The sequence below is a fragment of the Eubalaena glacialis genome, chromosome 17, assembly GCF_028564815.1.
Source record: "Eubalaena glacialis isolate mEubGla1 chromosome 17, mEubGla1.1.hap2.+ XY, whole genome shotgun sequence".
Classification (NCBI taxonomy): domain Eukaryota; kingdom Metazoa; phylum Chordata; class Mammalia; order Artiodactyla; family Balaenidae; genus Eubalaena; species Eubalaena glacialis.
Genome location: NC_083732.1, coordinates 56,007,038 through 56,030,319, shown reverse-complemented (window position 1 = coordinate 56,030,319; position 23,282 = coordinate 56,007,038). Strand labels below are relative to the sequence as shown.

Here is a 23,282-nt window from a genome sequence, read left to right as displayed (position 1 = left end):
TGTTCTAGACATTTCTACTTGGATGTTCCATAGATATCTCAGATTCAAAGTGTCCTAAATTGACACCTCTCCTTCTCCCAACCTACTCCTTCTTTTATACTTCCAATATCCATTAATAGCACCACAACCATCCATCCAGGGATGCAAGCCAGAAATATGGGGATTACCTTAGAATCTTCTCTCCTTCACCTCCCCACATCCGACCCATCAATAAATCGGGTGACTGACTACTAATTTTGCTTGTTAACAATCCCCTGAATTTATCAACCCCTCTCTATCTTTATTATAACTGACAACTGACTTAGTTCAGGATCTTATCTCTTATCTGAAATATTGTACTCTGATAATTCATCCTAAAATCCTCTTTACCAGATGCTGACTTATGTTTACTTCTTTATTGCAGCTCCACTAGATATAAGCTCCAAGAGAAGGATCTCTTGTCTTGTCCATGTTTTCTTTAGAATACAGCATACGGTAGATGCTCAAAAAATATTTGTTAGATAAGTAAATGGCAGCCTGAATGGCCTACAAAATATATATTATGCAAATCTAACCATATCAATTCTCTACTGAAAACCCTTTAAAACTTCCTATCACCTACAAATTAATATGATCTATAAGACTCTCCATGACCTATCGACCTTGCCTCTAGCCACATTCAGTCCAAAATTTTTTGTTAAAATCACACCTATTTCCTATCATTCCTGTATATGTCATACTTCCATTCCTTTGTCATTATGGTTTCTATCTGGAACACCTTTCTAATTGTCCTTTACCTGGTTAGCAATCACTCTTTTTTCAGGCCTTGGATCAGGCAACATCTCCTCCAGGTATTCACTCCTGGAATTCTAGGTTGGTTCAAACAATCCTCCTCTGAGCACTCAGCACACTTTCTGTGTAATTCTAGTTTTACCACTGACATAGGACCTTGAAGCAATCTGTTTAAGTATCTATCTTCTACTAGAGTATAAGCAACTCAGGTTATAAATGATTTCTTATTCATCTGTGTTCTCCATGTGCCTGGCACATAGTAAGTGCTCAAACCCCTGAATGAATAGAATTATTTATTTCATTTAACACCACATATTCTCAAACTTGTAGTCTTATCAGTGTCTATTTTAGGTTCTTCATTTTTTAGATTAATAGACTTGATTTTTTTAGAGCAGTTTTGGGTTTACAAATGTTTGTAAGTTTTAAAGAGAAAAATGCAATAAATAAAGTTCTAACTGCGAGAGAAAAAAACCTCTCAATTTCAAAAGGCCAACAACTATCATTTTAGCACAACACAGTTAATTATGTATAAATGTTAGCAATTTAAAAAATCCTTTAAATATGATCTCTATGTCCATAAATTAAATTTCTAATTCTATATTAAAATGCAAAGTAACATTTTAAAACACCAAGTGAAAAATTACTCTAACATAATCACATTAAATATAGTAAGTTACAACCAGGATATAAGGAATGCCATCAAATAATTATTTCAAAGTAATACTATTATATAAGGCTCAAATTCCAGAATCACTGTTACAGTTTATAAAACCAAGGTTAGCCGGGTCCAGGAATTAACATATCCTTAAATTCTTTTGTGCTGTAGATTTATGCCCTGGTTTCTCTGTACCAGAACCCTAGTATTCAGACATAAATGAGATTTAATCCATTTGCCTATAATTTATTTGCTGTAAAAGAAACACCATATTATATGCTTTTGTTTGTGTGTTAAGTAGAAGATACGCTATTATTTCCAAGATACCAGGGACTTAATGCTTAATTATCAACACCCATTTGAAAAAAGGCATTGCTTTGACTCACAAATTTCTTAATTACTAACAGTGGCTTTTCTGAGTAGGAGTGTGGTATCTAATTTATTTTTGCAGATGTGATTAGAGACTGAATTTTAAAGTAGCAAAGCTTTGAGTATCTTCCCTGTCAGCAGAAAATTCCTCCATCCCTGCCGCTGGAGAATATTGCTGCTTGAAGTGTTAACAGGGAAATAAAAACTGCAGTGAGAAAACTGATACAACTGGTAAATGCTGCTTACAAACTGAAAAAGAAGTTAGGTTGTCAGCAATAAATGAAGTATATTATTCACACAAAATATGTGGTGTCATCTTCATCACGGTAACTTGCTGGGAATGGAAATTAACTTGGCTGGTTCCAACTTGAGGAACCTAAAGAAAAGCAAATATCTCACAGATCAGAGTACCTTTACAAAGGACCAGCAACTGACAATCAGGGGGACCACAGCTTAACTCCCCTCTGAGGAGAAAAGACGTTAAGTGCATTTCAAGGACAGGATCCAAGGTTCACTGAGAAGCAGGTTCATTGACCACTGAAAAGCAAAGTCATTGTTATATTTTCGGAAAAGTTAACTAGTTTAAAATGCCCCTTTCCTTCTGGAACATGTCATCATCTACACATTACTGAGACAAAATAAGTAAGAGAAAAGAAGATGTATTTTAATTAATCACAACTGAATTAGGAAGTCAAAAAAGTAACATAAAAATGCCTACCCGTTTGGCTGAGCTGAGAAGCACTGCGGCTTTTCCGGGAGAGACCAACAATAGCTACCATTTTGGCCCCAATGCTAGAGCGCCGCTTTTTGCTGCTGGTGCCCAAGGCGCCCACTGCAGTGTCAGACTGGCTGCCATCATTCTTCTCCAGCGAGCACATGTCTCCGCTGATGCTGGTGCTTTTAGTCATGTTCTTCCCTGAGATGTCCATTTGTCTGCTTTGCATTTTGGATGTAAAGACACTGTAGGCCGATGGATCGTTAAAAGTGAGGACAAGAGTAAAAAGGAAAAGACAGAAAAGGTATTTTAGATGAAATATCTGGAGTATAATTCAATTATATCATTAGTGGGACATATTTTTAGGACTCAAAAATTTTCAAATACCATGGTCTTGAATGGGTTTTACTATTCAGGGCCAACCTTAACGTAACTATCCAAAATCAGACATGATTTCCTTTCTGCTTTCAAAGAAGGCACTGGTTTGCATGGCCACAGGAAAAAAATATTTGCGAAAAATCAGTGGGCTCGTTTAAGAGAATATGCTGTCCTGCAAGTGCAATACACTTTGAGGCAGCCATATAACATATGAAAGAAGTTTCCAAAGAATTCTTCTCGAATTTGCTTTACTATAGCTTTCACAGAGAAATTCGATGAGTGGGGAAATTTTACAAAAAATGGCAAAAATTACAGCACCTATTGCTAAGAGTGGCTCTTTAAGTTTTCTCATTGTATTAATAAGATTTTTCTAATAGTTGTTAAACTTTCTAACAGGGATTGATGTTTTCATTAGTTTTGAATTAAAAATAATTTATTTCACTTTACACTTTCATATATTGATATGTTTATATTCCAAAAATGAAGAAAAGATTTTCCTCTTGCATTCATTTGAAAGAAAGAAACATCATTATCAGTTTTCTAGACAATATGGTCAGAAGGCAATAATTCTTTAAACATTTAAAAATTTTTTAAATATTTTTTCCCCTCCATCCTAGAGTAAAACCTACTGAAAGGTTAGGACCAGGGATCAAACCCGGGCCCCCGGCAGCGGAAGCATGGAGTCCTAACCACTGGACCACCAGGGAATTCCCAACATGTTACCTTTATTAACCTATGTTCATTTCCTCCAAGTATTTAAGAGGGAAAAGACTCAGTATGAAATTTTTAAAAAAGACAGTATATTGTACTATTTGATACTTCGCTGTTAAGATAAACAGCAAACACAGGACAAATTCTGAGTTTGTGAGAGTATAAGCATAGAGTAACACTGTAAATAAAATATACAGTCATGAAAAATTATTTCATCTTATTGAGAGCTGGGAAGGTGGTTAGGAGAGAACCTGCCCAAGGAATTAGAGACTAGAGTGACTCAGAATTTTATGAATGAAGTATAGAGGGCCCAGCAGCTCATACAATGGAGTATGAGAACTGCAGCGCAGGGGCAGAAAAGACACTTGAGTGGGACTATTTATAACATCTTAGGCTAGTAAGTGGTGCTAGAGAGGGCTTGGAGGGCTTAAAAGTTAGAAGGAATAATGATAGAGTTATTATCATTATTATAGGAATAATGATAGAGTAGGAAAAAACCCAGTGAGACTGGCCAAGTTCCCAAACATTATGCCACCTTGAAAGCCTTAATTCCCTTTCCTTCCCATTCCTGTGTTTCTGGAGGCAGGTGCCAAGAGCTCACTGAATACCTATCACTATGATCACTCAGATTCGATTGCACCAGTTCCCAGTCATTGAGTGAAGGTCTGGATTTCAAGTGCCATTTCTTGAATTCTGGCATATTCCTTATGGGAGGGGGGAAGGGAGGGTAACAAACCCTGCTCCCATCTAAAGTTCACCTCACTAAACATTTTCTCTATATTAAATATTATTTCTTTCCTATAATGTGGAATTTGAAATTATTATGATCCTACATTACAGTTTAATAAGCTATATTTCATTTACTCAAATGACCATCTACAGTTTTCGGCTAGTAAAGTAGTAACCATTTATTCAAATGTTTATTGAATATATATCCCCACAAATATAGGGATACAAAAATGGTATGACACAGTCCCTTTTAATTAATGTACTGGCAAAAATATCAGCATGTAAAATGCAAATATAGCTGCATAAGAATGTGGTCTTAACTTATAACTGAAATTCCAATGATCAGCTCTAACATCAAGAAACCCTAATTAAGTTAAACATTCAAGAAAACATCTCTCTCTGAAGAGTATATAAAAACTGAGTTTCTCATGCTAATTCTTTGATTGCTGGAGATGACAGGAATTTAAAATTTAGTATTTTTAACATTACTGCAGGTACTGTATATAAATGCATTCTATTAACATACTATAATGTATTAGTATAGTATCTAAATGTCTTGGAGGGTATGTGTGTGTATGTCTATGTCACAAAGCTGATGTCCACAGTTAGGGAAGAATATTTAGCTAATCATCAATAAATTATTTTTAGTCAAAAACATCTGCCTTGATTATAGTTATTAGTAATGAAGCTGTGTTTAAATGTTCCTTAGTCTTGGGTCTCATGATAGGAAGCAGCGCCTTGCTGGTTACAGAACAGTTCACTGCACACTTAGGATAGTTTAAGGAGCGCCAAGAAGGCCGGTCATCTCCAAAACTCCTTTCCCAACAGCTGCCTAATGCCTAAAATGCCACTATATTAAAGATTTCTTTAAGAAAAAAAGAGTTATTTATTTTGAGGTTTGCTCCTTTTTAACATTTTGCTCCCTTTAACGATCAACTCCCAGGATTTGATCGTTCATTTAAAAGATATTTGCTTTGTACCTACTATGTGGCAGGCACTGTTCTTGGCGTTAGAAATACAACAGAGAGAAAAAGAGAATGTCCCTGCCTTCACGGAGCTTTCCTTCCTATTGTTGTGGGGAAAGACAATAATTAAGTAAATAAATGCCAACTTCAGATAGTGATAAGTGATCTGAAGAAAGTAAGATAGAATACAGTGGTAACAAGGGACAGGAAAGTTGGGGGAGGGACAACATTAAATGGGGTGGTCAAGGAAGGCCTCTGGGCAGAGGAGACAATTGAGCTGAGTACTGAATGATGAAGCCAGTCACGCTGAGAAGAGTATTCTAAACTGAGAGGGGGGCAAGTGCACACACCAAGGGGTAGAAAGAAGCTTGGCTGCTGGAGGAAATTTATAAAACCAGTGTTAACTGAATGAGGTGAAGGTGAGGATACTAATATAAGGGGAGGTCGAGAGAGGATAAGGCCTGAATGTGTTGGAATAAATACATGTCCTGTACTGCTTACCCTTATTTAACTGCCTATTCAGATACTATAGCAGAGCGGCCCTAAGTCTGAGAACATTGCATAGTTGGTTGCACCAAGAGCCCTGGGATCCAGCCCAATATTTTACCTCTAAATATATCATTAATGGACATTTTGGAGACAACACAATTACCTTCTTTAAACAGTGACAAATTTATAAAGGCTAGATCATTAAAGGAATAGGAAGATTGCTTTATTAATTGAGCATTCATAAATCCATTTAAACTCTTAGGTCTGTCTACCTACCTACCTACCTATCTATCTATCTTTACTATCTCTTGAATTTATAAGTTCTCCATCAAATCATTGAATAACAGATCCCCACCCTGCCATGAGTTTGAAGAAACTTACTTTAAGGAAAAATGTTAAACTTATTACTTTATAAATCAAAAGTGTATGTTTCTCTCTCTGCCTATCACACAGTGATTGAGACTTTGACTTTGTTGAGACAAATGAAATGTTAGTTGGAAGTGAGTCCTAGCACTTCTGTGGAGAAGCATTTAATTGGTGGTGTTCAACTCCAACTTCTCTTTCCCTCTGCCCCTGGGACTGTGAAAGACAGGGCCTCTATCAGGCTGAGCCCCTGAGTGACTATAATGGACAGAAATGAACTTTTGTTGATTATGCACCTAAGAATTCAGGGTTGTTTATCACAGCAGCACAGTTTAATATGTCTTGAGTAACAAAGTCAGGAGAGACTGGCTACTGAAAAATCAATTAGGAGTTTATAGCAATAATACTGGGAAAGTAAATAAGAACTTAGGCTACTGTAATGCTATTACTAATAGAAAGCAAAGATTAGTGTAAAAGTTATCTGGAAGGAACCTTCTATACAGCTTAGTATCTGGACCTGGGAATAAGATATAATCATAGTTCAAATTAGTAAGCATTTACCATATTCCAGAGGCTATTTCAAGTGTTTTATATGAATTAACTCATGTAATCCTCACAACAACTCTTAAAGAAAACCGAGACCCTTAGAGAGTATAGTGTTTGCCCAGCTGGTACTGATTGAGGAAACGATCAACACCGGAACCAGTGGAATTTCCTGATGGAAAGGCTGAGTAGGAGGAGGCTGTACACTCAGGCCAAGTGTTCAAGGGAATAGTCACGGCTCAACAGATGGAGTCAATAAGTACTTGTTGAACAGGAGAGGACAGATGAAGCTAGGATGGCCTAAGCAGGCAAGCCAAGAGTGTAAAGAGAGAAATGAAAAAGGTTGAGAAGACAGTCCAAGGAATACTTATATTTTAAGATTAGGAAAAAGAAGAGTGACTGAGGTGAATAGAGGTGCATTCTCAGAAATAAGAAAAATAGAATAGGGTTAAATTCCACAGAAGACAAGAGAAGAATGAGGTTCAAGAAAGTTGTGGTGGTCAAATGATGCAGAGTTAATTAGCAGGAACACTTAAGAAAAGCTACGGATTTAGAGATTTAGAGGGCACAATTTACCTTTAAGAAAGCAGCTACTGAAATAGAGAAATCCCTATTGAAATAGAGAAATTCCTTCAAGATGGAGAAATATATGAGTTTAAAAGCTCAAGTGAAAGAGTTTGATTTAAAACATTAAATTTTTATGCTGTGAGGAATTTTATTCAAGGGGAATAGAAGGAACCCATCTGTATATCTGTTTAATAAAACTGTCTTATCACAATTTCTAGATCCAAAACTACACGGGTAATGGTTTACCAGAAAAGTTTCTTTTACTCATTGGTCCTCCTTTTCCTAACTTAGCGAATGAGGAGGTTAAAGATCATTGTTAAGGTACTTCTAACCTCCAAATTTTTGTGACTATAATACCTCTGTTAATGTGGTTTTTAAAATTAATCCCTTTCAAATTTTCACAGTTCTTTTTCTTTTTAATTCAGCCTTGCCTATTGCTCCCCACAATTTCCCTTGATATATGTATTTTAAGCAATAACATGTCTCCCTTCACAAGTTTCCAGAATAAATTCCATAATTCTAACCCATCAATTCAATGTGTGTATCGTCTCCTTAAATTTTTCTATTGTTTCACCTGTACTTTTCAACTAACCTCATTATTTCTATATGTAAATATTTTAGGCAGAAATAGACTTCTCTCTAATTCATTTTCATGTCAGCTTTTCTGATTTTACCACATGATTACATAGTACTTTCAATAATATGAAAAAGTCCATGACAAATTATCAGAAGGTACGTTCACTGTCCTATTACTTCAAGGATCAGTTTACAAATTTCACCATTCTTACTAATATCAAAGGAACACTAATAGTTAAAATTTTGTGGAAAAAAACCCAAAAAAACTGAGAACTTGATTTATTCTTGCTAATCATCCAGCTCTATAATCAGAGTATCAAGTTTTGTAGAGTATTTAACAAATGATGAATATTCTGCACTATTGCAATGATTACACTACATAAAAATTCACATTATGCTGCTAAAAATAACACTGAAAGCTAAACTATAATATGAAAATATTCTTGGACTGTAACTTTAACCTAAATAAAATCACTAGATGTTGAGTTTCAAAATGTATGAATATGTATAAATGGCTATAGATTAAGGATATTAATTCCTCAGACTCTAAAGTACAAAGCACATTAGTTCCATATTTTGAAAAATAGTGGATACTCAGATTTTTTTTCAAAAACTTGATTACAAATCAAATCCAAGTTAAAAAAAAATCTCTACTTTGTGTAATCACATTGCATCATTTGTAATCACATTGCATCAAACATACTTTAAACTTATAAATCTTGATTAAATTTAATTATTATCTATAAAACTCCCATATCTAATTAAAATCAATCTTTCAAATTCATATAGAAGAATCTACCAGAATTTCTGGAGTCCCAAAGGATTAACAAAACCAAAAACATACTCTAGAAATTTTTCAAGAGGCCAAATATATATTATCCATACATTATTCCTTTATATTTAGAAACAAGGTTGCTTTATTGAAGTTGTCTATGTTTTCCTTATACTTGCCTGACAATAACTGAGCAAAAAGAAGTTGTTTCTTGCCCTTTTATCTTTCTTAGCATGTGTGGGAGTCAGGTAAAATAATTTGTAGAGAACCAGAAATAACTTCCACTGTTCCAACTTCTTGGAATTTGTGGCATCATGACACCTGGCACATTATTCTTCTAGTGAGCTTTGCATTATTGCTATAGTAAAGCCTTTGTTATCAGAAAAGATAGCCATTTTTACCATCTATCCTCTTTAACACATAGCAGGGCTCAGGAGACTGGGCCATAGGATGTGGAAATGCCAGTGAAGAAGAAGAGCACATTGTGCTTTCTGAGACAGTGTTGTTATCAGTTACCAGGTCCTTGCTTGCTCGGGAGAAAATGAGGGTTCTGGGATTAGAGATAAAAAGCCAAGAAGGAGCTCTTTCATCAATAGCACATACCGACAGGCCAATGATTACAGATATTTAAAAATATCTAAACAACAAAGCTCCAAGTGAACATTTTTTGTATTTCCTAATTCAATTTTAGTGGGTATTAAAAAATTAACGTCTAAAGAGTATGTGTGTCAAAAATAAACTCAAAATGGATTAAAGACCTAAATGTAAGGCCAGACACTATCAAACTCTTAGAGGAAAACATAGGCAGAACACTCTATGACATAAATCACAGCAAGATCCTTTTTGACCCAGCTCCTAGAGAAATGGAAATAAAAACACAAATAAACAAATGGGACCTAATGAAACTTAAAAGCTTTTGCACAGCAAAGGAAACCATAAACAAGACCAAAAGACAACCCTCAGAATGGGAGAAAATATTTGCAAATGAAGCAACTGACAAAGGATTTATCTCCAAAATTTACAAGCAGCTCATGCAGCTCAATATCAATAAAACAAACAACCCAATCCAAAAATGGGCAGAAGACCTAAATAGACATTTCTCCAAAGAAGATATACAGATTGCCAACAAACACATGAAAGAATGCTCAACGTCATTAATCATTAGAGAAATGCAAATCAAAACTACAATGCGATATCATCTCACACTGGTCAGAATGGCCATCATCAAAAAATCTACAAACAATAAATGCTGGAGAGGGTGTGGAGAAAAGGGAACCCTCATACACTGTTGGTGGGAATGTAAATTGACACAGCCACTATGGAGAACAGTATGGAGGTTCCTTAAAAAACTAAAAATAGAACTACCATACGACCCAGCAATCCCACTACTGGGCATATACCCTGAGAAAACCATAATTCAAAAAGAGTCATGTACCACAATGTTCATTGCAGCTCTATTTACAATAGCCAGGACATGGAAGCAACCTAAGTGTCCATCATCGGATGAATGGATAAAGAAGATGTGGCACATATATACAATGGAATATTACTCAGCCATAAAAGGGAACGAAATTGAGTTACTTGTAGTGAGGTGGATGGACCTAGAGTCTGTCATACAGAGTGAAGTAAGTCAGAAAGAGAAAAACAAATATCGTATGCTAACACATATATGTGGAATCTAAAAAAAAAAAAAAAAATGGTCATGAAGAACCTAGGGGCAAGACGGGAATAAAGACACAGACCTACTAGAGAATGGACTTGAGGACACGGGTGGGGGGGAAGGGTAAGCTGGGACAAAGTAAGAGAGTGGCATGGACATATATACACTACCAAATGTAAAATAGATAGCTAGTGGGAAGCATTCGCATAGCACAGGGAGATCAGATCGGTGCTTTGTGACCAGCTAGAAGGGTGGGATAGGGAGGGTGGGAGGGAGGGAGACGCAAGAGGGAGGAGATATGGGGATATATGTATATGTATAACTGATTCACTTCGTTATAAAGCAGAAAGTAACACACCATTGTAAGGCAATTATACTCCAATAAAAACGTTAAAAAAAAAAGTGTGTGTGTGTGTGTGCGCGCGTGTGCATGCATGCGTATGTGTACTGATTATATTTTTTATTTTCAAGATATTATGATGTTTTGCCAATTTAAAAACCTTCCTGGCTGGGGAGAGATCGCTCCTTCAGGTGCAAGCCAATTCTTAGAGACAGCATGCTCAGCCTGGAGCATGCCTTTGATATGCAAATTAGCCAAATCCAGAGACAAACCTCTTCTATCTGGCCCATTTACACCAAAACAATATTTCCCTGCCCTAAATCATTCCAGGGCCTGGTACAAAGCAACTAGAGACCACCCCTATAACCCAAAGCCCAGCCTGCAGAAATTATTCAAACCAGCTAATCTTCAACTGTTTACTCTGCCCTATCTTGTCTTTTTTTGCCCCCCAAATAAAGGTTCTGTCCTTGACTTTTCTCTCACTCCTGCCCCTTCTGCCTCCTGACCTACCCTGTTGCTTTCCCACGTGGCTGTGCTTGGTGTGGCATGCCTCCTGTTTCTTGGGACGAAGTTTATTATAAACTTTGTTTTCCTGAGCCCCTTCTGTGTCTCCTCTTGTGGCCATATCTGTCCGACCATCACATAGAACAAAGAATAGTATGTATGTATGTGTGTATAAAATAACAATACTTCTTGTCAAGAACCACAGTTACTGGTATTCAGTATTACTGAATACTGGTAATTTCTCTTTGATTAAATGCAGTGTTGATAAACCCAATGTCTTCAAATTCCCGACATTATCTCTGTGTTCACCCTAAGGAAAATGTTATTATTCTTTCATGTAAAAATGTGCAAATACATGATTTAATTTAGTATATTTGCTTAGCTTGTATTTATGCATGTAGATAATGTTCCAGTCATCATTAACCAAGTATAAGCTTGCTTTACATGTCACTCAGAAATCATCAAGAACAGAAAGATTATAATCTCCTTCAGTGATTACAATGACAGTAATATTTTGACAAGATGTCCTTGGTCATATATACTGAATCTTCCTTGGAACCATTTAGAGGAAAGCCTTCAGCTTCTCAGAAATCTAAACTTATTTTTTCGTTTTAGATTCCAAGTCAATCAGTTCTACAAAGATTGTGAATTCCTGTTCTGGAACCATGTCTCGGTACACACAATGCTAGTCTTTTAAGGTTAGAAAATCCACTGGAATTGGGGCTAACATAGGGAAGTCAGGTGGACATTTTTTAGTTTAGTGCATGGTTTTTGAAGTTTTCCTACTATTATTATAAAACTGAAAGACAAAGAATAACATGGTAAAACCATGCAGTGTAAAATAAAAAGAAGCATTGCTAAATTTTTCTGAGCTAAAGTATGCTTTCTTTAATGTTTAGAATTTCTGACATAAATGTGAGGTATTAAGTATTGCATCTTTGGCCTCATTAAACAAACAAAGCAAAATATACAGTGAGAATGTCAAGAACAAATCTATGCTTCTCTAAGTGTCAGTATTTTATACACTTTCTTCCGTTGGAGTAATCAACAAAATGATTTTTTAGGTGTTTTACATTTTGCTTGCCAAAAAATAAGGTATTTTAAGAGAGTTACTGTTCATCATGCTTCAAAGAAAAGCAAATTAGATTTGAAATGGGCCTAATTCTTCATATTGGGGTAAGGAGGTAGTTCTTTTACTTTTCAGATTCTCTTAAGCTTAGGTCATGGTCCCTCAAAGGAAAAGTTTTATATTTGATTCTTAGGTAGATATGTACTTCAACAATATTAGTGATTTATTCAAGGCAACAAAATCTGGCAATTTCATTAAGAGGTGAAATGTAAGTTTAGGTTCAAAGTCAGTCAGACATGGGTTTCTATCCTATTTCTATCATTTAATAGTTCATGACTTTGAGCATACTTCTTAACCTTTTCTGAACTTTAGTTTTCTCATCTTTTTATTATATACCTTTCCACTTGAAGCTGTATGGGGCAAGAACTTTATCTCTTTCATCCACTGCTAGAGTCCAGGTTTTAAAATAATGCCCGGGGTCTCCACTGTAACCTGGGCACATTTGTGGCAAAAGTGCTCACATGAAACCCTAAAGTATTATTTTCTCAAGTTTGTGTTGAAAACTAACAACAAAAATTAATTCAAGGATATTATTACCTCCACTGCAGTTAGCTACTTTATGAAACTAATACACTTTCATTTTCAAATGAATTTTGAGAAGCCAAAGCCTAGAAAATAACGTAGATAATATCTATTCACCATAATGAAATAATAAAGATAAATAGAATTTAAGCAATTTGTAAATGTCGTGTCTCAAACATACTTCTCCTGCAGTTTATTTATTGGCTACTTCTGCTTTCATGGATATTTATCTAGTATTAAGTTCTTTTCTTTAATGAACATAACCTGCCACTTCTCTTAAACTCATGTTTGAATGAGTGAATAATGAATTGCACGCACAAATGAGAATACAAAGTATTTTTTTCACCTTGACATTTCTTACAGTATTCAGTTATAAGCATATAAAAAACAGATGTGTTTATATTATATTTCATGTTACACTGAATATTTATTTTATAATAGGATTTTGACTTTATATGTTGAAACCAATAATGTTGCTAACTGTCATTAAGTGTAAACCCTAAATTTTAAATGTAAAACTGTAAATTTAAAATGTAACATTTATTACATTCTACAGGATTAAATCCTTATACTTAAAAATTCTTATGTTCCATAAATGGAAATTATAAATCCTCAGAACTTTTGAATGATTACATTATAGATTAATACACTATGAAACTATTAAATTGCCCAAGATTTATCATTAGTCATTTAGAGTCAAATTTATCTAAATAAACACAATTATGCCATATATATATATTTTTGCAAGTAGGCATATATAAAAAGTTTAATGAAAAAAATTATGGTAAAGAGGATTTACCAATAAAGTTGTTGTACTAAAAGGGACCAGAAATTTGTAGCAATTTGAAAGTCTATTTATTTAAAACAAAACTATTTTTCTTTCTTCTTTCTAACAAATATGTATCTTTCCTTACCAAGATTTCTTAAACCATGCTTTTCTCCAGAGAAATAGACACAGAGCTTGACTTCGTATTACTTTGTTCAATTATACTTTTTGAAGGCTCTAGATCTCACTGCCCAGTACTATGGGCACTAGCAACATGTGGCTTAGGAACCCTTGAAATGTGCCTCCTCCAAATTGAGGCGCACTGTGTCATATACACACTGTTTAGATATATTATACACTGTAATACACACAAGCCTTAGAAGTGTTAGTACACCCCCCAAGAGAAAAAAATGTGTTAATCTTTTTATACAAATTAAAATTTGAAATGCGAATATTTTGGATATATTAGATTAAATAAAATATATTATTAAATTAATTTCACCTGCTCGTTTTAATTTTTTTAATGTGCCTACTCAAATATCTGAACTTCCAAATTTGGCTCACATTATATTTTTATTGGATGCTGCTGCTCTAGATAACTGGTTTAAAATGGCATAGATAGATTTCAGCAAAAATATTTGATATGAAGTGTAGTTTCCTATGTAAATTATCATTTCCCTTTGATATTAATTATGAAATTACTGTTATGCTGTGAATAAAATGGACTAATGCAAAAACCTTATAAATGCAATCAAATGCTATCACTGACAAAATATTAAGCTTAACACTAAAAATAACAACTATATTACGACACTCAAAAGGTAAAATAAATACATTGAAAGTGAAAATATAAAGCAGTAAAAGAATATTCAGCAAACAGTTATTACAAAGATGAGGCCGACACATGCTCTAAAATGAACAATCTATTTTTCTATTTTGATACTTATTTAGACATATGTATTTCAACTCTATTAAGGGCAAGGATTCCTAGTCTTGAACAAAGAATATCTATGATTTGCATATCTAGTAAGAAAAATAATTATCTACTGGGAAGCCAATTGAGTTTAACCAGGAGACACACATTTAAGATGTAGTGTACTACTCATGCTATAACTGAGTAATCAAAGTAGTTTGTGTCTCAGCTGCCCTATTACGTAAAATGGGGAAAATAATATCCCAAACTTATTCAGAAAGTTGCTACGAGGCTTTTCTATCTCCTTTCTTTCTAGCTCATTTCATCAGGTATTCTCACTATCAGTATTACGAGAACTTTAATTTCTTCACTTTTTCTCCAATTATCAGCCCCCTCATCTTTACTTACATTTAACTAGCTTAGACTCTATAGCCTATCATTTCAATCACTCTTTTGCAAATACCCTCAACTTTTTTAGTATCCCTCTTTATATGGCATCACCCCGAATAGCCAAAGCAATCTTGAGAACGAAAAATTGAGCTGGAGGAATCAGGCTCCCTGACTTCAGACTATATTACAAAGCTACAGTAATCAAGACAGTTTGGTACTGGCACAAAAACAGAAATATAGATCAATGGAACAGGATAGAAAGCCCAGAGATAAACCCACGCACATATGGTCACCTTATCTTTGATAAAGGAGGCAAGCATATACAGTGGAGAAAAGACAGCCTCTTCAATAAGTGGTGCTGGGAAAATTGGACAGGTACATGTAAAAGTATGAAATTAGAACACTCCCTGACACCATACACAAAAATAAACTCAAAATGGATTAAAGACCTAAGTGTAAGGCCAGACACTATCAAACTCTTAGAGGAAAACATAGGCAGAACACTCTATAACATAAATCACAGCAAGATTCTTTTTGACCCAGCTCCTAGAGAAATGGAAATAAAAACACAAATAAACAAATGGGACCTAATGAAACTTAAAAGCTTTTGCACAGCAAAGGAAACCATAAACAAGACCAAAAGACAACCCTCAGAATGGGAGAAAATATTTGCAAATGAAGCAACTGACAAAGGATTAATCTCCAAGATTTACAAGCAGCTTATGCAGTTCAATAACAAAAAAACGAACAACCCAATCCAAAAATGGGCAGAAGACCTAAATAGACATTTCTCCAAAGAAGATATACAGATTGCCAACAGACACATGAAAGAATGCTCAACATCATTAATCATTAGAGAAATGCAAATCAAAACAACCGGCAGAACCTTTTGATGAAGGCTACGATGTGTTTCTTCTATGCCTACATCTCAACGCATGAGCATTGCTGAGAAAACAAAATTCAGTAGGACACATTGGTTCCATTATAATTCACTGTCATCAGCCACAAAGGTTACTCTTCACACCTGCTCCCCACTCTCCACAATAACCACCACACTCCTTCCTGCTACTCAAACCCTTTTGCTTTTCTCTTAGCAGAAAGCTTTTCCTTACACTTCATAGAGAAAATGGAACTATCAGAAGAAATTATCTTACCTTAAAAATAATATATATACACAAATATTTACACCTATATATATAAACACACATACATACACAAACATATGTATGTATATATGTATGTATATATGTATATATGGACATATATGTATATATGTCCAGCACTATCTACCCAATCACCTACTTGTCACACAGGATATCACAAATTTGATGTGTGCCAAACTGAACTTAATCTTTTTTATCAAATATATTCCTCCTTCAGTCTTCCCTGTTTCAGTAAGGAGTATAACTGTTCACCAAGTTGCTTAAGTTGGAAAGTCAAGGGTGCACATCATTTCATGAACCAACATTACATTTGACATCATGGACTTTCGGATGCCAATTACAGTGTTTTCTCAGGGTTTTATTATATCTCCATTATATAAATTATATTGCAATTGTTTGCTCTAATGGAACTCGGATAATTCATTTTTCAGTGTATTTCAGCAGCCCAGTACCTGATACTTGGCACTAAATAGATCTAAAGAAAGAGTTCATTGAATAAGTGAATTCAATAAATTCATTATATGAATGAATGCTCCTAGTAATGTAGGGATAATTAAATACTAATGTTTAAGTGGCATCTAGTAAGTTTCATAAATCATTTTGGTGCTCAGTAAATATTTGCTGATGATAAAGAAAACAAAACTTCCTAATAAATGTTTTAGAAATAGATAGATGTCAATTAATTTATTTTTATACACACTATGTACAAGACACTGGAGTCAATACTATGCCAATTATAAAGAAATATAAGACATGGCATTTGTTCTAAAACCACTTATAACTCAGTTTGCTAAATGAAGCATAAAGACAACATATAACCCTGGGCAAAACATGGTAAGTGTCAAGTAAATGCTAAAGACACCAAATAATAAAGAATTTCAGATAATAAATTAAGAATGCTACTAATCTCCTCTGTCCATCTACACACTTCACAACAGTCCTCCATCCCATGCAGGCCATGCAGTTCCTGGACGCTGCACTCATTTTTGCTTCTATGCTGGTACTGAAAGCATTTCACTAATTTGGAGCAGCTTCCTTCTTTCTTCCACTTAAACTAATCCTTTTATCTTCCATTATATTTAGCTTACATCTTCAACAATGTGCGGATAGTTAAAGCATACAGTGAGATGTCGGCAAATATTTTTATTTACTTGTTATACAATCTTGTTCTTAAGTCTCAGTTCTGTCTCTACATAAAAACAGCCTAGTCTAGAATGTATCACTTTGCTGTTCAGTTGCTTTTTAAAGTAGGGATGTAAGACATAACTTAAGGAAGAAATTGTATTTGGATCTAGAATGGAGTAACATTCAGGAATTGCTACATCAGATCACATTTTAGCCCACGGAGCCTAAGATTTTATAAACAACAAATACATTTTTTTCTTTTACAAATTGAAGACATTTAGCCATGCTATTTAAAACAGGTGAAAACACTCTATTTTAAGACGTTTAGCCACTCTATTTACATTTAGCCTAGCATATCAAATAAACAAAAATTTTAATGAAATAGGGCACAGCTGACTAAATTGTACCACTTATTCTGTTATGTCAGAGAAAGATTATTTTTATATCTTAATTCCTCAAAGATTAGAAGATAAAATGACCTATTACTTGACTATTTAAAATGTAGCGTTTTGGTAACATTTTGAAAAGCCATTACCCTTGGAAATGCCCTTGGAAATTGTTTGATACTCAAATATCCAACTCACCAGCACAGACGAACTTCTAAATACCCTCCTCAAAACTGGATAAACACATTCTTGCCCGGGTTAGCTGTATGATCCTTCTCATCAGATGGTAACTGGGGAGAATGTAAATTTGGTGCTAGATCATTCCCACTCCTAAAACTGGCACATCTGGCCATCTTCTCAGGTACAACCAATGAGCTGTCATTTCATTAGACTCAGAAGACCCTCCCTGTTTCACCTGTTTTAACTAAGCTAAATACCTTTTCAATTTGTAAGAGAGAATATTTACTGTTGCTTATGGAATCTTGGGCTAGGTGGGCTAAGATGTGATCTGATGTAGCAACGTGTGAGTGTTACTATAGACTGTATTCAGACACCCTCCCCCTTTTCCTAGGTCACCAACCTGTGAAGGAAAGGCCTGCATATGAGAGATATGGGCAGAGTCAGTATCAGTTGGCTACAATTGAGTTACCAAGCTAGTCTTCATGCCTAGAAATTTTAAATTAGTAGTACATGACTTTAAAGTGTTGGCATTTCATGTATAAGTTTTACCTTTAAAGTTACAGTTAATATTTCTTTTTTATTCTATTTTAGCAAATAATTACCAGTGCTTCCTATGTGTCACTGTTATAAATGATTTGTTAATTTTCATTTACCTAATCCTCAAACAATCCAGTGAGGAAACTGTTAATATCATCACAATTTTACCGATGAGAAAACTGGGCACTGAGAGGCTAAGTAACTTGTCCAAGGTCTGTGCACAGACAAGATAGTAAGTAGAAAAGCCAGGATTCATACCCAACTGTCTGGTTCCAGAGCCTTCACTTTTAAAATAATGCTATATCCTACACACATTACTCTTACATTCATTTACTCATTCATCCATTCTTTCTAACATTTAGTGTGCATTTACTATGTATACCAGCATTGGGCATTGAGTAAGATACTCAGAAGATTTTTGTTGAATTAATGGTTTTACTTCAACTTTATTCCATTTTTGTGAATCCTTAGGTCACTTCTGAAGTAATTATAATTTAAATTAAAACAAGTACAACCTTAAGAGGCAATATTTTAGAATAGGCAAGAGTAGACATATTTATGGAAATAATTAGCCTGAAAGAAGTGAACGTTCTAGAGAGTTAACAGAACAAAAATTTAACATATATATGGTATTATATATTTTCCTACCTTTTACAAAAGCCACTGAAATCATTTAACTTTTTCTTGATGACTAGGATAATTATAAATATCATTTATTATTCTGAGTTTCAGATAATTTGGAACTTAGGGCTGAATGGGCACTAGCTTCACAGTGGCCATGATGGAAATAGGCTTGAAAACTTGTACTTTCTCTTTGACCCCTTATCTCTGGAGGCAAGTGTTGCTGTATAAAATCAAAGACCAAAGCAACTTTATCAAAGGATATTTCTTGCCTTAAAAAAAATCTTATTTTCACTAATGTCATCAACGTGCTTTGGATTTTCAGTTGCATTCAAAATATCTTTCTCATACTGCTTCAAAAACAACAGCTTCTAACGTCTAACATATTGAATGCTCACTGCATGCTAGCCATTGTGTTAAGCACCTCACATATATTTTATCTCGTTTCACATTCATAATAAACTTTAAGGTGGGTAATTATCCCCATTTTGCTGATAAAGAAACTTGACTATTTGGGAAGTAACTTGTTTACTCTGACAAGCTGACGAATAGTTTTGATTTAAACCCAGGTTTACCTGGTTCTAGAGACCATTTGCTGAAGCACTGTACTCTACTGCAGGCCTGATGCACCCACTAATAAAACCTCATAGGTTCTTTCTAAAATCAGTTTATACCCATCACTTGACTTCACTGGCACTATTTGATATCTAGCCATCGAAGAGTTTTGATACCCTCAAGTGAGTTTGGAAATTATGTTTCACTGAAGTTGCAAAAAGGTAGAAGAACCAGTAAAACATTATTTTCCATTTATGCATTAGCTTACCTTTTCTTGGTTGGGTCAATCTTTTATTTTGCTTTTTTTTTAAAGATTTTTTTGATGTGGACCATTTTTCAAGTCTTTATTGAGTTTGTTACAATACTGCTTCTGTTTTATGTTTTGGTTTGTTGGTCCTGAGGCATGTGGGATCTTAGCTCCCCAACCAGGGATCAAACACGTACCCCCTGCATTGGAAGGCGAAATCTTAACCACTGGACTGCCAGGGAAGTCCCTTATTTTGCATTTTGACAGTAATTTCTCAACTTCCATACTTCTATTACTTTTCAGTAAGTAAAGTTAGAGTGGACTTGCTTTTTACCAGTCATAGTTAAGACATAAGGAAAATAGTAAAAAATTGACCAAAATTCCGATTTCTCCCTACTAGGGAGGGAGGAGTCTCTGGATCTGGGGGGTTAGGAGGATACAGAAATTTTTTTTTTTTTTTTTTTGGTTGCGCCACGTGGCTTGCAGGATATTAGTTCCCCAACCAGGGATTGAACCTGGGCCACGGCAGTGAATGCACTGAGTCCTAACCACTGGACCGCCAGGGAACTCCCCACAAGTTGGTTTTTATTAGGAAAATACTAGTGTTACAGCACTGAAATAAATTTCACTAGTCTACTTCTTAATTTCAAGCACAGGAGCACTAAACCTTGCTTCTGAGGAGGAGAAACTTTCCAATACAGAGAAAGACCAGCAAAGATGAGCCTATTACAACTTCATTTCTCACACATTTGGAAGAGACCCTCAAGATCAACAGCCATTCATTTATTCATCAAGTATTTTGGAGTTGTGAATGCTTTTCCCCACAGAAAAGATTTACCTTGCATTTTTAAGTGGTTAAATATGTGACCTTTTGAAAGGTCTAGGATAATAATTTTCTGACACCAAGATTAACATACATTTAAGAAAAGACAGTCAGTTCTTATTTGTTTTCAAACTGGAGACACCTGATTTACTGACGTGTGCCATGGTGGAAGCGGGCGGTCATTATATATGTTATTAGCTCTCCAAGATTGCTCAGGAGACTCCTGTGTCAATGGATGCCTTATTTGCAACGCCAAGACATCCTTTCAGAGCTTTAGGATTGCTGACATTTTACTCAAGTTACGTAATTTTGTCTCTTAGTTTGAATAATAATAATGATAACAACCACTTATGTGCTAGGCACTGTTCTGTTTTATGTATATCAACTAATTTAAACCTCTTAAAGAATCTACTATGTACGTACTATTTTTATCTCAGTTAAAGACAAGAAAACTTGAGGAAGGTGTGGAATCAGGGCTCAAAGTCAGTATGACCCTAGAGTTCGTGCTGCCTCTCTTGAAGTGATGAAGCGCACCTTCTTAAAATACACATGGCTCAGTCAATTGGCGTTTAGAAGTATTCAGACTTCAACTTGACCAGAAGTAGAGACACTTACTTCTTTTCAACTTCAGTCACTCAGAGGTGATTGGTCGAGATGTCTTGATTTATATGTGTTCATAACACGGTCCTGTATCACGGGAAGCACAACTCAATTATATGGATTGTCTGGATTTCAGTCTTTCCTCTGCCGCCGATGCTCTCCTCTGGGTGTCTGCTGCTGACCACCTCCACTGCCTCTGCACTTCTCCTGCAACTGCTCACCACTAGCTATCTTTTAATACAATCTCTTTTCCTGTCACTTCTTGTTTTTCATATTCAGTGGCAAAACCTTTATAGACATGACTGGTAAGTCAAAGTGTTCCTTGTTCTCCATGGGGCAAACTGACAAATCACAGAATGCTGACTGTAATCTTTGTAATCTTTTCAGCTTCTCTTACTGTGGGTTGGACAAATCTGCTGCTCTTTCGGCAAAGCTTTTGGGGATAATTCCAGAAACTTGAAGGTTCCTCAAGTGAGCTGGGCAATGAGCCAAGCAGTAAATTTTGTTCTTGACTTGTAAATATTGTTCAGTTGGAAGAGTATATGAAGTACACAGTTTCCAGATGAATTAGAAGAGTAGTTCTTAAATTTTAGTGTTTGCCAGAATCACCCAAAGAGCTTTTCAAGCGTACAGTCTGCAGCCTAGTCTTGGGGATTCTAATATGCTATTTCTGGCATGAGAGCCAGAAATTTGCATTTTAAAGTTTCTCTGGTGATTCTAATGCAAGTGACCATACAAAAACCACTAAGAAACTCTGGTGTAGGAGAATAAGGAGTGACCTTATTAAAATATCTTATTTAGTTAGTTTTGCCTTTTAGCTTAGATAGAATTTTATGGTTAAATTCCTAAGTCTATCAGCAAGCAGATATTACTGGATTTCTCCAGCCCCAGTTACACATATTTTTGGAACCATCTAACTAAAGGATGGTCTGCATTATCTTTAATTAGTTCTTCATACACCTGGAGTCATGTTAGATGCTTCTTCGTGTTATTCTAATTCGCATACACTTAAGAATGATTTGGATAAAAAGTGTTTGTTTTTCCCTCATGTATAGATATGATTGTATATCATTAAATATTTTTACACTGGTTGATTTTAAATTTTGAGAAGAATAAAATAGTATTTTTGGTACAGCAGTTGGTATGATTTTACAGGTCCACTTTGGTTGATAATTCCACACATAAGAAAATCAACTTTGGGATTTTTTTCATGTATTTATATATAAGAATTTTATTTGGAAATTAGCTAATTTTACTTTATGTATTCTGTGTCTTATTAAATTTTTGACCTTACTAGTCTCTTATTTTCCTGGAGTTGAAATAATTTTTGACCACAGAAGGCTTTAAACATTTGACCATTTGTATTTTGAGCTTTGAAAATAATTTTAAATCACTATGAAGCAACCTTAGACCTATATATTAAAATTGGTTAAAAAAATACAAGTTAACCATCATTTGCAATTTTTTTTTTGTAATCTACCAATGTTTTACATTTGGCTATATCCTGTTCCTATATGGAATGTATTTAAGAAATAACAGAAAGATCTAGTTTGGATATCAAATATGTTATTTAAAAAAAATCATCTACTATTATGCCTCAGCTTACTGTCCTCCTTTCATTCCCGTAATAAGAAATTTAGTGTAAATAATACTTGTCATACTCTTCAATTCTTAAGTACTATTTTTATAACTAGTGTAAAACTTTATTCTTAGAGGTTTTTATTTTTTAAATGGGAGAAATGTTGCCTAAGTAGAACGATCTGGGGCATTCCATACTAAACTGAAGGATACAAATGATTTTTCTGTGACTCAGACTTTCCAGAATTATTGCTTATAATAATTAGAATAAAAACTTTTTAGAGTTGTTGAAACATCATAAGGCCCCTTCATTTCCTATGATCCTAGATTAAGTAAAATCAAGAAATATGCAAATCAAATGAAGGTTAGCATTATAAAATAAATGTATTTTATAAAAGGTAATTAAATATATTTTTTTCAGATGGCAAAAATCTAGTTACTCCCATATTCAAATGCAATATTTTCTTTGCTTAAAAATGTCATTCCACTTCACTCTCTAATTTATTGAACATTTTTTGTGAGATTACATTATACAAAAATAACATGACAACAATGCAAAGACCTTAGCAAACTGAAAATTAAGATATCAAAATATAGTGTCATTTGGTAAATCATATATTCTTTCCTTTATTCTGCAGTA

At 34.7% G+C, this 23,282-nt stretch overlaps 1 protein-coding gene across 38 annotated transcripts in view; it reads right to left on the bottom strand.

Annotated features, from left to right (window-relative positions):
* RIMS2 (regulating synaptic membrane exocytosis 2) overlaps positions 1-23,282 on the bottom strand; it is a 596,440-nt gene that overhangs the window by 81,375 nt on the left and 491,783 nt on the right. For 16 of the 38 annotated variants that reach the window (XM_061171493.1, XM_061171500.1, XM_061171491.1 and 13 more), the window contains one exon: positions 2,514-2,755. The exons of the other annotated variants lie outside the window; for them this stretch is intronic. In XM_061171493.1, coding sequence (XP_061027476.1) covers positions 2,514-2,755 — 242 coding nt within the window. The remainder of the gene's footprint in view (positions 1-2,513; positions 2,756-23,282) is intronic. 38 annotated transcript variants of the gene reach the window in all.